General features: G+C 49.9%; 1 protein-coding gene across 3 annotated transcripts; it reads right to left on the bottom strand.

Annotated features, from left to right (window-relative positions):
* Positions 1–10,892: 10,892 nt before the first annotated feature.
* On the bottom strand, positions 10,893–17,695 carry COMMD7 (COMM domain containing 7). 3 transcript variants are annotated; one of them, XM_073308906.1, is made up of 9 exons: positions 17,590–17,695; positions 16,149–16,202; positions 15,945–16,047; positions 14,023–14,079; positions 13,908–13,945; positions 13,206–13,296; positions 12,994–13,043; positions 12,453–12,501; positions 10,893–11,102 (listed from the first exon to the last, which is right to left on the bottom strand). In XM_073308906.1, exons 1-9 carry the CDS (start codon positions 17,668–17,670, stop codon positions 11,026–11,028), a joined length of 600 nt encoding a protein of 199 aa, XP_073165007.1. In that variant the 5' UTR covers positions 17,671–17,695; the 3' UTR covers positions 10,893–11,025. The 3 variants fall into 3 exon arrangements, with proteins under 3 accessions (XP_073165007.1, XP_073165009.1, XP_073165008.1); XM_073308908.1 differs by lacking the exon at positions 12,453–12,501 and having other exon boundaries at positions 11,016–11,102; positions 12,994–13,086; XM_073308907.1 differs by lacking the exon at positions 10,893–11,102 and having other exon boundaries at positions 12,452–12,501; positions 12,994–13,086.
* Positions 17,696–18,901: the final 1,206 nt, after the last annotated feature.

Here is an 18,901-nt window from a genome sequence, read left to right as displayed (position 1 = left end):
CGGGGTGGAAAGCTGCAGGCCACGAAGATGTTGTTAGAATGGGGTTAATTAAATGGTGATTCTGGCAAATCTGTCTCTGGTGGGGCGTGGGGGAGATGTGGGGTTAGGGTGTATCACACAGTGTTGTAACACTGCACACTCCGAGCCCGGCAGTACTGATGGGGCCCACTGTTCTGGGAGCCATCGCACAAGAAAAGACAGCAAGGAAACCAGTCACTCAAGTCAGCAGCCCCTTTCCTTCTTTGCCTTTGACCTGCAACGGCTGTGCAGAATTCTCTTAGTGGTCCTTTGCCACCCTCTGCTGCCTCACTCTCTGCATTGCAAGATGGCATCTTTCCTAAGCTATAAATAATGCTTTGTTTCAGAGTAGCAGCCGTGTTAGTCTGTATTCGCAAAAAGAAAAGGAGGACTTGTGGCACCTTAGAGACTAACCCATTTATCTGAGCATGAGCTTTTGTGAGCTACAGCTTTGTCCATGAGGGGGTAGTTATTGTGCATGAGGGAAATGCCAGCCAGGGGACAGAGATGTGGAGGACAGCTGGGTGTGACTTAGCAAGCACTCTAGGGAAACATTTCTTTGTGCACATGGGCCTGCACTGGATCAAATGGCTCATGGTCTGAACTGCCCCCAAGGCTGGCTGGTGGGGATGCTCAGGTATTGTGTCTTGGTTCTGATCCATACAGATGAGCTTGAGTCATTAAGTACAGACTTGAAGTTCCCAGGGTCTGAAAGGTCTGGTGCTCAGTCCCTGCTTCTCTGCTGTGGGGAGGCTCTTTGGGAGAATGACTCTGTAGGGAAAGAGAAGCAGAGTGAAGCAGCCTGCTGGGATGGACTAAATGCACCGACAGTCCTGTGCTAATGGAGGTGCTGCAGCCTAATGGCTAGGACACAGACCTGCAAATCGGGATCGGGTCCTGGCTCTGCCCTTGCCTTGCTGTGTGGCCTCAGGCAAGGGATTCTGCCTCCGTTTCCCTATCTGTAAAATGGGAATAATGCTACTCATCCACCATCGTAAGATGCTTTGCAATCTCCTGTTGAAAGGGGCTGTACATAGTAAGCGCTAAGCACAGTTTGAGCTTCTGTGTATTAACCGTGTGAGCACCGTGTTTGTGGACTGAAGCATGTGTCTCAGTCCCTCGCATCCTTAGGCTGTGCGGATGAGACCCACAACGAGCAGTAAATGCAACTCCTGCTCAGACTGTGGCACCTGGCAAGGGGGGGAGGAGGACATGTACGTGTTGACTGATTCTTTAAGCCTGTAGCAGGAGGGAGGCAGGGGATGGTTTAGGGAGAAGCTCTGTAGTGAAGCAGAGCTTGAGGAGCTTCAGGGATGACCATTATTTGCCCCGGTTCCTATGAAGTCTCTTGTTCAGCGTTTGAAGAAAGCGCCTCTCTCGCGCCGAATACTTTGTCACATGACCGTGAGGAACAGATGTTTGCTTTGAAATGGCAGTAAAAGTTAGCTGCGAGTAGATGACCCAGGGGAGTGTTCGCAGGATCCCAGCTTTTCCCCCTCTAGCTGACTGGTTGAAATCCAGCAGGGATAGCTACTAAATGAAAGCTCTTAACTCGGGGGTCTTGATCCAGTTTCCAGTGCACAAGGGTGCCAGCCCCCACTGGTGTAACGGGCGTCTTTTGTTGGGACTCTCAGTACAGAGGCCAGGACTGCACAGGCCATGGAGACTGGGCTCCCTTCAGCTCCTCCAGGTCAGGGCTGGGTGAGCCTGGGGGGTTTGTATGTGTTCTCCGATAAGGGGAGGATTTCAGCCTGTAGATCGGTCAGGCTGCCAGCCCCTCCCGCAAACATCACATGGACACACGTGGCGGGGAGGGGAAAGGGTTAATCTGCTGTTGTACCTAGTACCCTGGCAGTAAAGGAGTTAACACCCGGACTCCCTTTCTTTGGCGACTAAATCAGGTGGCATGGTCTGGGGATAACCTTATTAGTGCTTCAACTGTGGGCTAAATCAATGCCGCTGGGACAGCACAGACCTATAAAATAGCTCTTTGAACTGTAGAAAGAGCCCTGGGAAACAGGGGATGGAGTTTCCTTTGCTGTTTGGTACATGGAGCTTTCCAGCCCACTAAGAAGAGTTAGACATGCGCATTTCCCTATAGCCACTATAACAGCTCCGATAGGTTTATTTTATTCTTTGCAGTTGCATCTGGGATGATTCATGACTTGTCAAAGCTGAGCAGCCACACCTGAGTGATGGAGGCACCGGATCGGTCACTGCAGGGACTTGGTTTAGTTGCTCTGAGATGTTTTTAGCATGGGGGAGTCTGAGAAGGAGGGTGAGCAATGCTTCAGAAGTGACTGTATAATAGGTATTTTGGGGTAAAGACCCACCACGGCCTCCACTGAGCCACTTGCCCTTCCAGAAATGAACGTGGTTCTTTTGTGTTTGGAAAAATCACCAAAAGCCCAGTGCCTTTGAGTTAGATATTAATTTGAGAAGTAATTATTTGAGATGTGTCTTGGGATCCAAACATCCCTGAACCTGGGTGGGCTTTTGAAATCCAAGCCTGAACCCGAATTTCTCGGAAGGTCCCAGTTGCTGTAATGGGCCAACCCCAACCACAAACACCCCCTCCAACGTCCCCTTTTGGGTTGAGACGCCCAGCCCCCTTTCCCTCTTGCTGCAGTACCATGAGGCTCCAAAGTCCCACAGAGAAACTTAGCAGAGTCTTTGCGCGACTTAAGTTTGCACTTGCGGGAGGAGGCCCAGTGGAACTCTGAGGAGGCTGGTGCTGCCAGGAGGAGATGGAATGAGCATGTGTAGTGCCGTGGTCCTCGGTTCGCTGCCCTTATGCCTGTAGATCCCGATTTACAGTGGAGCACAGAGTTCCACGGCCAGCTGTTGGTCTGCGTGCAGGAATCACTGGGTGAGGTTCTCTGGCCTGGCTAAGGCAGGGCATCCAATTACGTGATCATAACGATCCCTTTGAGCCCTAAAATCTGACTTCTTGGAACGTTGGTGCTCAAGCGTTTTCCCCGAGGCAGGATGGTCTGTGTGATCAACCCACAGGATTCTTTTCTTTGTTGGTCCCCACCTCATGGTGCGAAAGTAGGGGGCATTAATTCCGTGTACGGGTAGACAACACGGGGTCTGGTCTGAGAATCACCAGTGTTGCCGACACCGCTGGTTAGGGGGAGGAGAGAAGCCAGGCTAGTCGGCAAGATGAGGGGCGAGAAACATTGCCATTGCCTTGCGAACCAGAGCTCTTTCCTCATGCAAGCCGGCATGGGAGCCAGCCAGTCTTGTCCAGATCCATATTCAGCCCTGGGCTACACATAAAATGTAGATCGAGGTGAAAAATTCACACTCCCTGGACACTGCAGGTAAACTGATCTAACTCCTGGTGTAGACATGTGTAGGTTGATGGAAGAATTCGTCTGTTGACCTAGATGCTGCCACTCGGGGAGGGGGAGTGCCTCCCTCGACAGAGATCCCCCTTCCGTCACTGTAGGAAGTGTCTACATGACCGTGCTATAGCAGCATGACATAGCACAACACAGTGCCCTCGGTGTCTAACTAAAACTCTTAGTAAGAGCAGGGATGGGACAAGAAGATTCTTTCTGATAGCCGGGAGAAATCCCACTTTTGGCTGGAGACTTGGCATGGGCCACTGTTGGAGGATTCTGGGCCCAATCCTGTGCCCACTGCAGTCAATGACAAAGTGCTCATTGACTTCAATAGGAGCAGGATTGGACACGGGGACTGATCTGATCTGAACCCAGGGGTGCTCTTGAAGTTGGGTGCAGCGTTGTGTAATGCAAATCTTTGTGGGGGGAAGTGGAGCTCAAACACTCTGAGTGCTCTCCATGATATTTGTGTCTTGGCGGAAATCTGGAAGCAGCCCGGTGTTTTACAGTCTTATCTAGTATTCTAGTTGCTCCTTGAGGAGCAAATCCCCTTTTAAAGGGAGGCTAAGCAGCTCTGATTTAGGGGCTGTCTGCGCATGCCGAGCAGAAGGTTCGGCATGCTGGGCCAGGTCTTCAGCCGGCGTAAATGGCATTGCTCCATTGATTTCAATGGAACTGCGCTGGCTTAGACGCCAGGAGCCAGAGCTCTATAGATACTCGTGCATCAATTCCACTGGAAGGAATTTAAGGCCTCTGGCCAATGAGACGTTCTGAATCCCACCACCTTCTCCCCCACAGTGACTTCTTTCTAGAAAAAGCCTTTGGCACTCCTCCTCCAATTGTTTGCACTGATTGGTTACATTTTGTGTTTAATATTTGTTTTCAGAAAAGACTGGGGAGGTGGAATGGGACAGGAGGAGAGGTGTGTACTCAGAGTGCAGAGCTTTCAAAAGACAAGGGGAAGGTAGGGGAGTGAGGTAATATCTTCCATTGGTGAGAGACACACACACTTTCGAGCTTACACAAAGCTCTTCTTCAGGTCTGGGAAAGGTACTCGGAGTGTCCCTTGAAATATGTTAACTACTTATGCTAAACAATCTGTTCCACTTTTTATTTAGCTGTGACACTCCGAGTACCTTTCCCAGACCTGAAGAAGAGCTCTGTGTAAGCACCAAAGCATCTCTCTCACACCAACAGAAGTTTGTCCAATTAAAGACATTACCTTCCCCACCTTGTCTCCCTAGTATCCTGGGACCAACACAGCTACAACAACAGTTCATATGAGCTTTAAAAAGGCAAACAGTGCGGTCTCCCTGTAGTGCCCTCTGAGTTCCTAGGGTTAGTCTTTGACACAGGTCTGTGTTAGCATGGTTCTAAAGAAGTCCTTGTCCCAGCTGAACTGAGAATTTGGACTAGAGCTGCACTGGCAACAAGGATGCTGTGAATGAGTTGTCCGGCATGAATCAGGATGACCAATTTTTGAGCAGGGGTGGTTAGTAGCATGGTTCAAGCCATTGTGTGGATCAGATCTAAAGGCTTAGTGTGCTAGAGGGACTTGCAAGTATATGTGGTAAAGACTGAAGCAACTCCAGAGCATTATTCAGAGGGCTGGAACGACACCAGAATGACTATTTGGAGAGAGATTTTGGCCAAAGGGCCACCAGCCTTGGGAAAGAAGTGATTCATCTGTAGTGTGTAGAAATCAGCTCAGGTTTGAAAATACAAGTGGTACTTCTGTAGTGCCCGGGGTAGGGGTGAGTGGGTCACCTAATCATAGAATATCAGGGTTGGAAAGGACCTCAGGAGGTCATCTAGTCCAACCCCCTGCTCAAAGCAGAACCAATCCCCAGTTTTTGCCCCAGATCCCTAAATGCCCTCCTCAAGGATTGAACTCACAACCCTGGGTTTAGCTTCACCTCCACTTCACAAGGGAGGAAACTGAGCCTCTGGGAGGTTAATTGACTTGTCTTGGGTCACATTAGAGGTCAGAAGCAGAGATCCGAATAGAGCCCAGGCTCCTAGTCCTGTGTTCCGCCCATTAGACTTCCTCTCTCCTCCTCAAGTGTTATGAAAAACCCTTGACTGAGTTACAGCTTCCCATCAAAGCCAAGCCAAGGAAGCCAGACGAGCCTTCTGTAAATAGAAACTGAAGATAGGTTTGTACGGAAATCTTGGGAACAAAAGAACCATCGTGTGTATTGCATGGTTCTGCCAGGAATCATCAGAGTTTCCAAAAACTGGTCACTGCGTTCCTTCTGCGATCAGCCCTGTGAGGTCTAGCTTTATCCCCTGATTTACTGGCTGGAGGGGTGTGATACTGAATCCCTTTTCTCTGAGCACTGGGGTTCCATCTCTAGTTCATACTTCTTGATACTTTTCTAGTAGACGAGTGGACTCAATACTGTGTCTTTCTCCAGACTTGGGAAAGCCCAGACAGATTAGCAACAGCACCGTGCTCTACAGCCTAACTGCAGAAAACGCTTGCAGTAATTTACGCACATCTTTTGGTTTGTTTTTGCTAGCAGGTCAGAGACTTTAGCAGATGTAATTCACATCCATTAGCAAGGCAAGCAGTGATGACCTCCTGCTGCCCTGTCCAGCTGCTGGTGGCCTGGTGTTATTCCCCACATGCCCTCTGCATTTCTCAGGAATTCCAAATGCAGTATTCTCCCCCCACCCCCAGCACATTTCTAGTAAGAGATTCTGAGTTATTCCCTCTTCCCCCTACCAACATCACAACCTTTCACCGTGAAATGCAAAACATTCTACCCAACTGATTTAAGAGTCCACAAAGCAGAATGACAGGTTTCAGAGTAACAGCCGTGTTAGTCTGTATTCGCAAAAAGAAAAGGAGGACTTGTGGCACCTTAGAGACTAACCAATTTATTTGAGCATAAGCTTTCGTGAGCTACAGCTCCACAGTATGCATCCGATGAAGTGAGCTGTAGCTCACGAAAGCTTATGCTCAAATAAATTGGTTAGTCTCTAAGGTGCCACAAGTCCTCCTTTTCTTTTCACAAAGCAGAAGAGACCCATAGAATTAAATGACTATGCACCATAAGAGTACACAGGGCATGTCAGACAAACAAAGGGGCTCTGACATTGCAGGGAGATCATCAGGGTAGGAAGGCTTCATGAAAGTGGGTTTTAAAGAGAAATCTGAAGGAGCTGCAGGAGGATGCATGGTGCAGTTGGGGGGTGTTCCAACCACAGGGTGAAAAAGGATGCAAAGCCAGGCATAAGAGATGACAAAGAGAGCATTAGGAGAGGGGTTGTTATGACAAAGCAGTTGAAAACAACCCTCTTTCTGCTCTAAGTACGTACCAAGGCCCAGATTCAGGATGCCAGGTGACCCCTCTGACACCTGCTGACCTCCTAGCCTCTCCATACGCTAGTCCAAGTGGCTGTGATAATGTTATTGCAGAGGAAACAGAGCCCCTGAGGCAAAGGCACTTTCAAAATAGTTTGTTTTAAAATGTCACCTACGTCTGCAGGCAGTAGCCCCTACTCTGCTGGGTTCTTAGTTCACTTTTAAGAAACTATGCACAGCTTCCTTCTCTTCAATTTGTCTGGGGCTTGGGCTGTAAAATAAGAATGAATCACCCACAGGCTGTCTAAGCACTTCCCAAGTGTTACTGACGCCATGGGGAAGGCTGGTTACCTCTATTTTACAAATGGGGAAATGGAGTCACGTTAAGGGCCAGGTTTTCAAAAAAGCTTGGCATTCAGCTGCTCCCACTGAAAACAGTGGAGTGGGATTCTCCACGATTGTCAGTGGGAACTGCGCTCTCAAATATCCCACTGCATATGACCTGAACAAGGTCACAGAGCATGTAATTGATAGGTTTCAGAGTAACAGTCGTGTTAGTCTGTATTCGCAAAAAGAAAAGGAGTACTTGTGGCACCTTAGAGACTAACCAATTTATTTGAGCATGAGCTTTCGTGAGCTACAGCTCACTTCATCGGAGAACAGAACTCCCCATTCCTTCCTCTCCAGCCCATGCGCTGACCACTCCCAGGCAGGCACTGAAATGGTGCCTGTTTTGTGCGCTCCAAGCAGGGGGAGCTCGGCTACTTCTGCTTTTCATGCTTACAGGAGTCCTGTATGGATGAACTAAATGGCACAGAATTACAGAACAAAGTAAAGACACCATGAGCTAAAACTTCCCTACTTGCCACATTATTAGCAGCTGGAGACGTTAATAATCACAACTGAATCTAATCAACACCTGAAAGTAGCCTCTCTGGGAGCTGTGTGGGCAGCACAGCGCCTTCTCCCTTCAGCGCTGCTACAGAGGTCTAAAAAGAAATATCATATTAAAATATCATAAACATATCAGAGCACAGGACCAGTCGGGGCCTATCTCCCAAAATGGTCTCTATTTAGAGGACGCTTCAAAGGATTTGGCAAAACTCCATCCAGCACATCTCACAAGGAGTCAGTCTGTTCCTGGATTGGCCAATCACCCTGACCAAGGTGAAATTCTCTCCTGTGTAGAGTCTGTACAAAGTCTAGGTGCTGCTTGAGTAGCACACTGGTCATGTGCTGGCCCTCTGCAGAGGGGAGAACGGCAGTCCCTTGACTGTCTCACATTCTCTAAGTATTTTGGGAGGGGTAAATCAGAAAACCGAGCCAGGCTCAGTACTGTAGCTTTGGTCTGAATTAGAGCAGAATGGCTCAAAGGTCTAAAATTAGACAACAGAGTTAGCTCTGGTTCCTTCACTGCTTTCAGACACGCCTTACCTGGGGGAAGGAGGGAGCAGCCCAGCCATGAAGTGTAAATACCCAGGATTGCCCCTGCCCTGCCACTATTGCATAAGGGAGTTAGGGAAAGCCTCTTGCTTTGGCTGCTTGCTGCTGAAAAAGAGGCGAGATCTACCCAAGGTTCCTATGCCTGTTTGGAAGTGTGAAACTGTAACTTTTCATAGCCCTTCATAGAGCTCTGAAAAACAAAGCGGTGGGAGGGGGCGAGAGCTGCTGCTGCTCCCTAAGGAAATGGGCTGAGAAAACGACCAGGGAACCAAAACCACTGCAGAAATACAGTTAGCTTTCACCCCAAGCTATAAGAGGCCCTTATTTCCCTCTGAGCCTGCTGTCCTGTAGAGATTAGCTCTCGGCTCACTGGGCTTGACTGGCAGCCGGAAAAGCTGGTCCCACACTGAACACAACAGGAGGCCAGCTGAGTCAGCCTTTGTACCTGTCAGGAAATCATTCATAAAACTGACACATGGACCAGGACACAACAGTACTCTCCTCACCCGCCCCCTGCTAAAGCTGCTGCAGTAGGAACTGAGGAAAGTGCTCCATCTGTTTTTCAAAATTCTCGCTGTCCCCCTCCCCTGCTCAGTGTCTGACTCCAGCATTCCCTTCCCCCTTGCACTGCTAACACCAAGAAAGTAAGTAAGTTCAGGACCAGAGAGAGCGTGGTCAAACACCGCTCCCCACATCACTCTTAGACCAAGACCTGGGCGTGGCTGTGGAGGTGAAGAAGGGGATGAGACTTGCTGTGCAGTGAAGTCAAAGTTGTTTCATTAGATTTCTTGTCGTGTCTCTGGAGGACAGGTCTCCTCCCAGACCTGACAGTCCAATGTAGAGAGATCCACTTCCATTTTAACCCACTGCAGTTGATGTTCCTTCATGCTTATGCCACAGAAACGTTTCGAGTCACAGCATCCAGGGCTCCACTCAGGCCATCTCACACAGCTCATTTCCAAAGCAGCACAGTCATGCACAGTCAAGTACGCAGGATGAAAGGGGGTATTACAGGGCTAGCCGAGACCTTTGGTAGCACAGGAAGGTCACCTCACATTAGAGAGGCATTGTGGGTGCTCTAATGCTGCCTATCAGAGAGACTCCCCCAGGGACTGTCAGGCTGCAGAGCGGGAGCCCTTAGCTGGAGGACATAAGGCCTCAGCACTCACCACGCCAGAACTTAAGGCAGGGGAGCAGGTTAGATTGTCCTAGATCTGCAGCTGACAGTGGCACCTTTCAGGGTGTCACTGTATTCCACCCCCTACTACAACTATCATGTAATAGTGACAACCTAGGAGCAGCAGGGCTGGGAGAAACCATAGGAACAAGCAGCAGAAATCTTAAGGCAGAAAGGCCCCTCTTCTTGACGCGACTCTTCGGCTTTTCTGTGTGAGATAGTGGTGGGGGGACAAGGAATGTTTTAAGGAGGGATTTTATTTCTCAGGGTTTTATTTCCAGTTTCCAATTTTGTGTGACAAAGCAGGGATCCCTTATGAATGGAGTGTGACACCAGGAAAGAAAAATGCAAATATTGGCCTTGAGTCAATCTGGGACATTTCAAGTAGGATTCCCCCATGTTACTCTCTTCAAACACAAGACACCATTCTCATTTGTCACTTGGTCCTACTTACAAAAGATAATGGGGGGTTATATTTTCCTGTAACAGATTAAAATTAGCATGTAATACTGCACCCAAAGGGCAATCTGTCAAAGTTCTGGTATTTATTTATAATCTCACTGTGCATGGTTTTAATGGGATGGGAATGTTGCAACTGGAAGAGAAGTGATTTAAGAAAGGAAGGTCTCATGTTTGATCATTCATTGAAACTAGCTAGGAAGGAGACTCTGCTTATTGCAGGACTTAATTATTTTAGGTGTTGGCTGCATGCTAGTTCAAGCTCTTATTCCTACACATGGTTCTTTCCATCATACGTGTTATGACTAGAGTTGCATGTGAAGATCTCACCTCCTCAGGAACACTTAGTGTTGGAAAGAGAATACGTTGCAAGAGGGATCACCTTTCAGAAGACCTGTCCCAAGAGGTGTGCTTAAAGTGAATTTAGGCTGATAAAAGGTGCTAGTGACAACCCTGGAGAATGAAATCTAGTCATCCACAGAACAGGTCTAAGTGAGGGCAGCAGTAGGTAGTTCAAGCCCTGTGTTTGGCCCTAGAATTCCAAGTGAAGAGTTCATCTTCCCAAGAGACTAACAAGTGTGACAAATGTACTAGGAAGTAGAAGACTTATTTCACCCAGGCCTGTCTTTAAGAGCTCTTCACTAGAATCATATATTTGTTCAGAAAACCGGGGGATTTGTCTTATTATCAGGGAGACATTTTTTTTAAATAAAAGCCCAGTGTTCTCCCATGTCTACCATTTAATAATAATTTCCATAATGAGGCATTATGGGGCAGTACATTATCAGTCAAGTTCTTAACACGAGAATAAGAGCTTTGATGGGGAACACTGCTAACTAATTCATCTAGTTAGGATTCTCTCTTTTTTTTTTTAAATGGTCTTTACTCACAAGTTTGCTTTATCTCTTTTATACAAGGCCAATACAAAAGGAAGCAGGACACTAACATGGATTCCTAGCTTGCATACCTCTATAAATGTCTACATAGCTCTGACAATATTTTCTTCTAATGGTTACTACAGAAAAGCAATACGAGTACTTATGTCTGTAGCTACTACATATTTGTAAAAGTTTCAGTCTCTGAAGGACAGAAATATAAAAATTTTTAAAGACCATTTCCATTCTGGGTCCAGAACTATTTGACAGTGTTGTTTATTAAACAGTGCAATCTTCATCTAATATGTTACAAATCTGCGGAGTTAAGATCAGACATGTTGGCCCACAAGGAGAAATTACCCCTCTATGGTATAAATGCAGTCCCTTGGGGTTTCAGCTGAAACATTCCAGACTGGTTTTGACTCGTTCCATCTCATGCAGAAAACTGTAGAACTGTGGCAATGTTAACTCTGAAAAAGGAGAGGAAAAAACCCCCCCAGCTATATTTAAAGTCCCATGTCTAACACAAAGCTATTCACATCCATATCAAGGAGCAATTTTCATCCCCACCTGGGCTGGATTGTATTAGAGATTCTAGCTCTTAACATGCTTTTCTACACAACGTCATTTGAATGTAACAGGATTCCAGGCAAAGATTTTCATAATATGACAGACATTGGGATTGCCCTCATTTCTGTTAGTATGCTGCTCTCTAATGACTACTTCTAAAGGCTCCAATTGTCAGAGCTTTATGGTATATATTTTGATATGCATAGATATGAAGACCCTCCACACAGTCATTACTTCTCAATTATTTCCTACAGTGCCACCATCTGGGACAGGTCAGGGTTGGAATAGTTGTGAGCATCTATAGTCAGTGCTTCAACAGCAGTGGCTTTCAACCTTTCCAGACTCCTGTACCCCTTTCAGGAGTCTGATTTGTCTTGTGTACCCCCAAGTTACACCTCACTTAAACTACTTCCTTACAAGATCAGACATAAAAATACAAAAATGTCACTGCATACTATTACTGAAAAATTGCTTACTTTCTTATTGTTACCATATAATTATAAATCAATTGGAATACAAATACTATATTTACATTTCAGTGTATAGCAGGGATCGGCAACCTTTGGCACATGGACTGTCAGGGAAATCCGCTGGTGGGCTGGGATGGTTTGTTTACCTGCAGAGTCCGCAGGTTCAGCCGATGGCAGCTCCCACTGGCTGCGGTTCGCTGTTCCAGGCCAATGGGGGCTGTGGGAAGCAGCGGCCAGCACATCCCTCGGCCCGTGCCAGTTCCCGCAGCCCCCATTGGCCTTTAACGGGGGTCCGCAGCCAGTGGGAGTTGAGATTGGCCGAACCTGCGGATGCTGCAGGTAAACAAACCGTCCCGGCCCGCCAGCAGATTTCCCTGATGGGTCGCATGCCAAAAGGTTGCCGATCCCTGGTGTATAGGATAGAGAGCAGTATAAACAAGTCACTTTATGAAATTTTAGTTTGTACTGACTTCGCTAGTGCTTTTTATATAGCCTGTTGTAAAACTAGGCAAACATCTAGATGAGTTGATGTATCCCCTGGAAGACCTCTGCGTACCCCAATGGTACACACATCCCTGGTTGAGAACCACTGTTCTATAGTGATCCCCTGCTGGGAGCTGGGTCTGCTTCCAAAGCTCATTGAGATCCAATGAATATATGTGACGGTTCTATAAATACTTGGACTCTCAAATACATTTCAAAGGCTTCATGAAATACTTCTGAAGTCCCTTCATGAAATGTTTCTGCTCTAGAACTCCCCACTGAAGTTAGTTAACTCACCTACATACACGTGATCCGTTTGGCTTCCGTTTTTAACCACCAGTTTCAACTGGGAAGGAATCAGACATTTAATTGAAATAGCCGAGCATCTCAAAAATCAAGGCATCAAACGTTAGTTTCAGACAGCATAGACTATTGTAGAGAGACCACTTCTTCAACTAGTCTTCCAGGAAAAGCTACTATAGGGGTAGATCCTTCAGAGATCATCCTAAGGAGTGTCTTTTATCTAAGTAAATCAAACCAACCTCTCGTACACAATATCAGGACCTCTACTAGACTGCAAATGCCGGTACCTCATCATCCCTACGGTTGGCCACAAATCTCCTTAGATAAGTGAAGCATGCAGAAAAAGCAGCAGCACTGTACTGGTTTTAGCTGATGTCTTCAAGAAATCAGAAGCAGAGCCAACTCCAAATGCCATACTCTTGGGTTCCCTTGGCTCCCACTGGAGTCAGCACCAGCAGGTTCATCCCTTTAGCTTGTCCTTTACCAAGTGATGAACTACAACCCATTCCCTAAACTCTCATTTTGGGAGACTTACCTGTAAGAAAATACTTCCCACTTTTTCCAGTTCACTGCTCCCTGCAGTCACTGTGAAATGGAGAGAAGAGATGGCAGATAACTCCCCTGAGGTCTAAAGGAGATTAGTTAAGTGAAAATATTTCAAGAGAGTCTACAGCTAAGAACTGCTGCTGGATTTCAGCCTTGACATCAAACAGACACTCCAGCCTACTCATGTCTTGCATCTATTACCTCCAAATTTCCACTCCATATCTATAAGCTGGTTAATCATCAGCGTCTGTCCAACAGCCAGGCGTGTCAGGGTGGGGGAATTCAGCTTCCACTGTAGGAGCAAAAAATGGACACTTAACCAATTGATGCAAAAATACTACTCCTTACCGTACTACCTGTAGCTCCAACACCAATAAGCAATTGGGCAGAGCTCCAGCAGAAGCATAAAGCAGATGTACATGCAGCACATATCAAGGGACTGCATAAATGCCAAAAAATGAAAATGGACGGGGGTATAAGTTTAAAAAATGTATTTATTTTTATGTAGTTGATTTAGGCATTTTTGAAAATTTTGCCATGGGACCAATTTAACATGTTAATGCAAAAAGTCCTGTATTTATTTATTTGGATAACGCTGAGGTTCAATGCAAGCAAAGGCAGAAACAGAATCAAAGCCACACTTAATTGCCGCAGTCAAAACTGTAAGGTGCTTATATGCTACAATGCATATGCCATGCCAAATCAGAAGTACTGCTTAGACAAAACGTTTCATTCAAGTTGTCATGGCATCTTTAGTTTATGATTTTCATAAGGTATGAAGCAACAGACAGCCTGACTTCTTGGGACCTCTGAATATGTGGCCACAAGTTTATGAAACCACCCTGTCCCAATGAGTGTGTTTTGTTTTTTTAAAGTTAAGAAGAAAAGGAATTCTACTAATACCTGCTCTGCAAAATAACTAGCTTTCTCTTCACTGAGCCCTGTAGGAGAAACCACACAAGATTAACAAAATAAAAACCAATGAATATTTAATATTTAGTAAAGTCAAGTGACCTACCCAGAGCAATGAAATCTGCTCGGACTTGTTCAGATGACAGATTCCTCTTCAGGGCCCCTAGAATAAACCGTGCAAAAGGAGGAAATCATTTTTACTGAAATACAGCATTGCACTGTGTTAAGTCAAACACACACAGGGACAGAGAGGTTTTAACAGGATGTTTTTGTTCTCCAGTTGTGCTGTTCAGCAGCTTGCTACTCACCAAAGTAGGAAATACTGTTGTCTCCTACTGTACCTTAGTAGACACCAAAGCTACTGCTTAAAGCGTCAGTCGGATGCATGTGCATGAGAGCAAGATGAAGCTACATTGTTGGTCTCCATGGTAATGGCACCAGCAGCTTCATTTTGAAGTTACTGCTTTTTCCCTTACAGAAGCTTTGCTTGTTAACGGCTGGCAAGCTACTAATTTGACCTACCTGCTGCGTTCTGGATGGTGGGTGGGACCATGTGCCTGTAACATTTTCTCCTGCTGTGCCTGCCTGCTTTGTTCTTGGGGAGCAGGCTGCACACTGAAATTTACAAGGACCCTGTTCTCTAAAGCCAAGAGAAGGAGTCTGTCCGGTAAATTTTGATAGACTGCCTGCCCCACACGGCTTTGTATGCGTATTGTACATAAGCACTCAGTGAAGTTATCAGAACAGATGGCAGGTATCGTTCATGGTATCTCAGCCCTGACAAAAATGATACAAGGATTTGAGGATAAGGCATATAAATAGCAACCAAGGGAGCTAAATGTATGTTGTCTAGAAAAGAAAAGCCTCAGAATGGGGAAAATTATGATTTCTGACTGTTAATACCTTCAAGGTAGCTATATAAAAGGAGGAAGGAAATTTTTTCACTGCCTTTTATGCTAGCAGGAAAAGGAGAAATGGCCTGAAGCTACAAAAAGAAAATTTAATACAAGCAAAATGCTAGAAGAAAATTTGCGCTTAAGTACTATGGTGATGGGAAGTACAGAAAAATCTAAGACCAACAGATAATAGTAAAGGTAATGGATGAACAGGAGACACTCCCAAGGGAGGTGGTTGAAGCACACAGCCACTGCAGATTGCTGAGAATAAGTTGGCTATGGTGGTAGCAGGATTGCTGTAGGGAATAATCTTGTACAACAAAGTGGTCAGACTGAATGACTCTGCTGGTCTTTTCTGGCTCCGCTATGTGTGATTAACATACACTTGTTTTGGGGAGCTGCTCATAGATAAGTGTTTCTCTAAAAGGAGGCTGCAAGGATAGAAGTCATCTTAACACAGTTTTAAATGGCTCTGATTTCCAGAGTCTTCTAATGGGGTCTCAATTTGCTCAGCCCTCTATCTGATGAAGCTCATCTGCCTACTGGGAAGTACAATGCTGCATCATGTAGATGGCAGCTGCTACAGGGTTTTTGTCTGAAGATAAAATTGCACTAGTTTCACCAAATATATTAATTTTTACAGGTGCAAGTTAAACCAATAGATGTGTGGGTTGGATGGATCACCTGATGATTACCTGTTCTGTTCATTCCCTCTGGGGCACCCAGCATTGGCCACTGGGCTAGATGGACCTTTGGTCTCACCCAGTCTGACTGTTCTTATGTGTCCTCATAAAGGATTTCTGTAGGTTCAACTAAAATATTTTTTTAACAGACTTTAGTTAAGCCAGTGGAACTTGTGTATAGACATGGCTTAAGAGACAACAGCCTGATGAACTGAACAGGGATTCTTCAACAGAGAGAGGGATTTCTAAAGTATGTTGGAGAACTCATTTTTAATTCTTGATTACTGCTTACTTAGCAATCAAAGGTTCTATCCTGCAAGCTGATGGGCACAGTGAAATCAGTGGGGCTCTAGATGGATTAGTGTGCAGGCACAAACACAGCAGTTCCTTTCAGGCTCAAACCAAGAGTAACATTCTCTCACACACACAACCATTTCCAGGCTACTCACCATTAGGTATCAAGAGGATACTTTTGATAATATTTTTCAGAGGACCTAGGCTGATTTCATTCATGGTGGCAAATTCAGAGAGCTGAGTCAGAAACCTTTCTACCTGCAGACAGCAAAGAGAAGAGACAAAGCCTTAACGCTGCGCTCATCTCATCTGACCGCTGCAATCAAACCCATCTCCACATTGTGCTGCAGAGGCCTTACCTCCTTGGGCTCTGTTAAAAAGCTGAAGACTACATCAGTCAGTGCTGAGAATTGCTGTGAAGAAATAGGACAGTGTCACTAAACCAGGGACTAGCAGGCTACATTTCTCACTCACCTCTTCCAAATTCTCCCCACAGATCCTTGAAAGTGGAACATCTGCTGTTCTGCGTTAACACCCTTCTCCTATTCAGTGCAGCTCTAGAGGCCCAGATTCATTTCACCACTATACAGTTTACTTCCCAGCACTTCGGTGGCCACCTCCCTCCAATGGCAAGAAGGAAATAACGCTTCCCCACACAACTTTCTGGCTTTGTAGAGGTCACTCACTGATCCTTTTTGGAATACTCTGTCTTCAAGTTTCAGAGCAGCAGTCGTGTTAGTCTGTATTCGCAAAAAGAACAGGAGGACTAGTGGCACCTTAGAGATGAACCCATTTATTTGAGCATCAGCACGCTGCATCCGACGAAGTGAGCTTCAAGAAAGCTTATGCTTAAATAAATGGGCTCGTCTCTAAGGTGCCACAAGTCCCAGTGGTTTGAGCAGTGGCCTGCTAAACCCAGGGTTGTGAGTTCAATCCTTGAGGGGGCCATTTAGGGAACTGGGCCAAAAACTGGGGATCGGTCCTGCTTTGAGCAGGGGGTTGGACTAGAACCTCCTGAGGTCCCTTCCAACCCTGATCTTCTATGATTCTATGAAGACTATTCACACAGCTAGCAGCTGGGGTGGGAAAGGATTTTGTATGGCGCTGAGGGAGCACAAGACGGTGCAACCCAAGTTCCGCATTTAGAGGCGCAACAGGGAGAAGGGCTGTGGACCTACCCTGGTATTTCCACAACTCTACAGGGTACCTGGACTGGTGCTGGAGCCGCTAACGTCCCTTACCTCTCCCTCCTGTAAGCAGGTTGTATGTAACCTCTACCTGCAAATAGAGACCGAGGGTTTCTCTCCATAACATTTTTGTAAGGAGCTTCTGCCGCTAGATGGTCCGTGGCCGCCAGGGCTCTGGGCCGAGGGTAGGCAAAATGAATCGGGGGTAGTTGCTGCCCTTCTGAAGGGGACTCGGCTGGGCCCACCCGTACGGTTCCCAGGGGGTCAGGCGAGTGGATTCGAAACAACTGCGGGCAAACGGCGGGAGGCCGGAGCGGCCCTTCAGAGCGCCGGGCCTCGGGCTCTCCCCCGCCGGGCTGCTCAGCCGCAGGGCGCCGCGGGGGGGGGGCGGCGGCGGCGGCGGCGACCCCCCCCCGCACAGATTAAAAACCCGGGGGGGGGGCATCGGTTTAACACCATGAGAAATGCCGGGGGCGAAGCGGGTTTCGGGGGGCCGGGGCTGGCCGCTCGCGACACCCCCCCCCCCGGGCCCCGGGCGGGAACCGGCTCGCCCCGGCCCGGCAGCCCTCGGCCTGCGGGAGGGAAGCAGCCCCCGGCGGCCCCGGCCCCGCACCTCGGCGCGCAGCTGGTTCAGGCTCCGCATGGCGCCGCTCCCCGCCGGCCCCGGCCCCGCGTCCCGGCCGCGCTGCCCCATGTCCCGCCGGGCCCCGCCCCGCGCCGCGCCGCCGCCTCAGCCTGAGCGTTGGCGGCCGCACTTTCCGCACGCGCGGCGCCGCCCCCCCGCCCGGGGCCCCCGCGACCCCCCGCCCTGCCCCCCGCCTGGGGCCCCCGCGACCCCCCCGCCCCCTCCCGTGGGTCCCCCGCAACCCCCCGCCCTGCCCCCCGCCCCCTCCCCATGGCCCCCCCGCGACCCCCCCGCCCTGCCCCCCGCCCGGGGCCCCCGCGACCCCCCGCCCTGCCCCCCGCCTGGGGCCCCCGCGACCCCCCGCCCCCTCCCGTGGGTCCCCGCAACCCCCCGCCCTGCCCCCCGCCTGGGGCCCCCCGCGACCCCCCGCCCTGCCCCCCGCCTGGGGCCCCTCTCCTGGGCTCCCTACCGCCGCCTGCCCCTCCCGCCCCCTCCCCTGGGCCCCCCGCGACCCCCCCGCCCTGCCCCCCGCCTGGGGCCCCCGCGACCCCCCCGCCCCCTCCCGTGGGTCCCCCGCAACCCCCCGCCCTGCCCCCCGCCTGGGGCCCCCGCGACCCCCCGCCCCCTCCCGTGGGTCCCCGCGACCCCCCGCCCTGCCCCCCGCCTGGGGCCCCCCGCGACCCCCCGCCCTGCCCCCCGCCTGGGGCCCCCCGCGACCCCCCGCCCTGCCCCCCGCCTGGGGCCCCTCGCCTGGGCTCCCTACCGCCGCCTGCCCCTCCCGCCCCCTCCCCTGGGCCCCCCGCGACCCCCCCGCCCTGCCCCCCGCCTGGGGCCCCCGCGACCCCCCGCCCCCTCCCGTGGGTCCCCGCAACCCCCCGCCCTGCCCCCCGCCCCCTCCCCATGGCCCCCCGCGACCCCCCCGCCCTGCCCCCCGCCTGGGGCCCCCGCGACCCCCCCGCCCCCTCCCGTGGGTCCCCGCAACCCCCCGCCCTGCCCCCCGCCTGGGGCCCCCCGCGACCCCCCGCCCTGCCCCCCGCCTGGGGCCCCTCTCCTGGGCTCCCTACCGCCGCCTGCCCCTCCCGCCCCCTCCCCTGGGCCCCCCGCGACCCCCCCGCCCTGCCCCCCGCCTGGGGCCCCCGCGACCCCCCCGCCCCCTCCCGTGGGTCCCCCGCAACCCCCCGCCCTGCCCCCCGCCTGGGGCCCCCCGCGATCCCCCGCCCTGCCCCCCGCCTGGGGCCCCTCGCCTGGGCTCCCTACCGCCGCCCCGGCCCCCCCGCCCCCTCCCCTGGGCCCCCCGTGA

Source organism: Lepidochelys kempii, chromosome 13, assembly GCF_965140265.1.
Source record: "Lepidochelys kempii isolate rLepKem1 chromosome 13, rLepKem1.hap2, whole genome shotgun sequence".
NCBI classification, from domain to species: Eukaryota; Metazoa; Chordata; order Testudines; family Cheloniidae; genus Lepidochelys; species Lepidochelys kempii.
This window is presented reverse-complemented; position numbering and strand designations above follow the sequence as displayed.

What these genes read in the sequence shown, in the direction of transcription:
- COMMD7 (XM_073308906.1), bottom strand. Translation starts at nt 17,670, where the DNA reads ATGGGGCAGCGCGGCCGGGACGCGGGGCCGGGGCCGGCGGGGAGCGGC. An exon ending in TTTTAACAGAGCCCAAGGAG is followed by an intron (nt 16,048 to 16,148) that starts GTAAGGCCTCTG and finishes TGCTGTCTGCAG; the next exon opens with GTAGAAAGGTTTCTGACTCA. An exon ending in AGCAGATTTCATTGCTCTGG is followed by an intron (nt 13,946 to 14,022) that starts GTAGGTCACTTG and finishes TTTCTCCTACAG; the next exon opens with GGCTCAGTGAAGAGAAAGCT.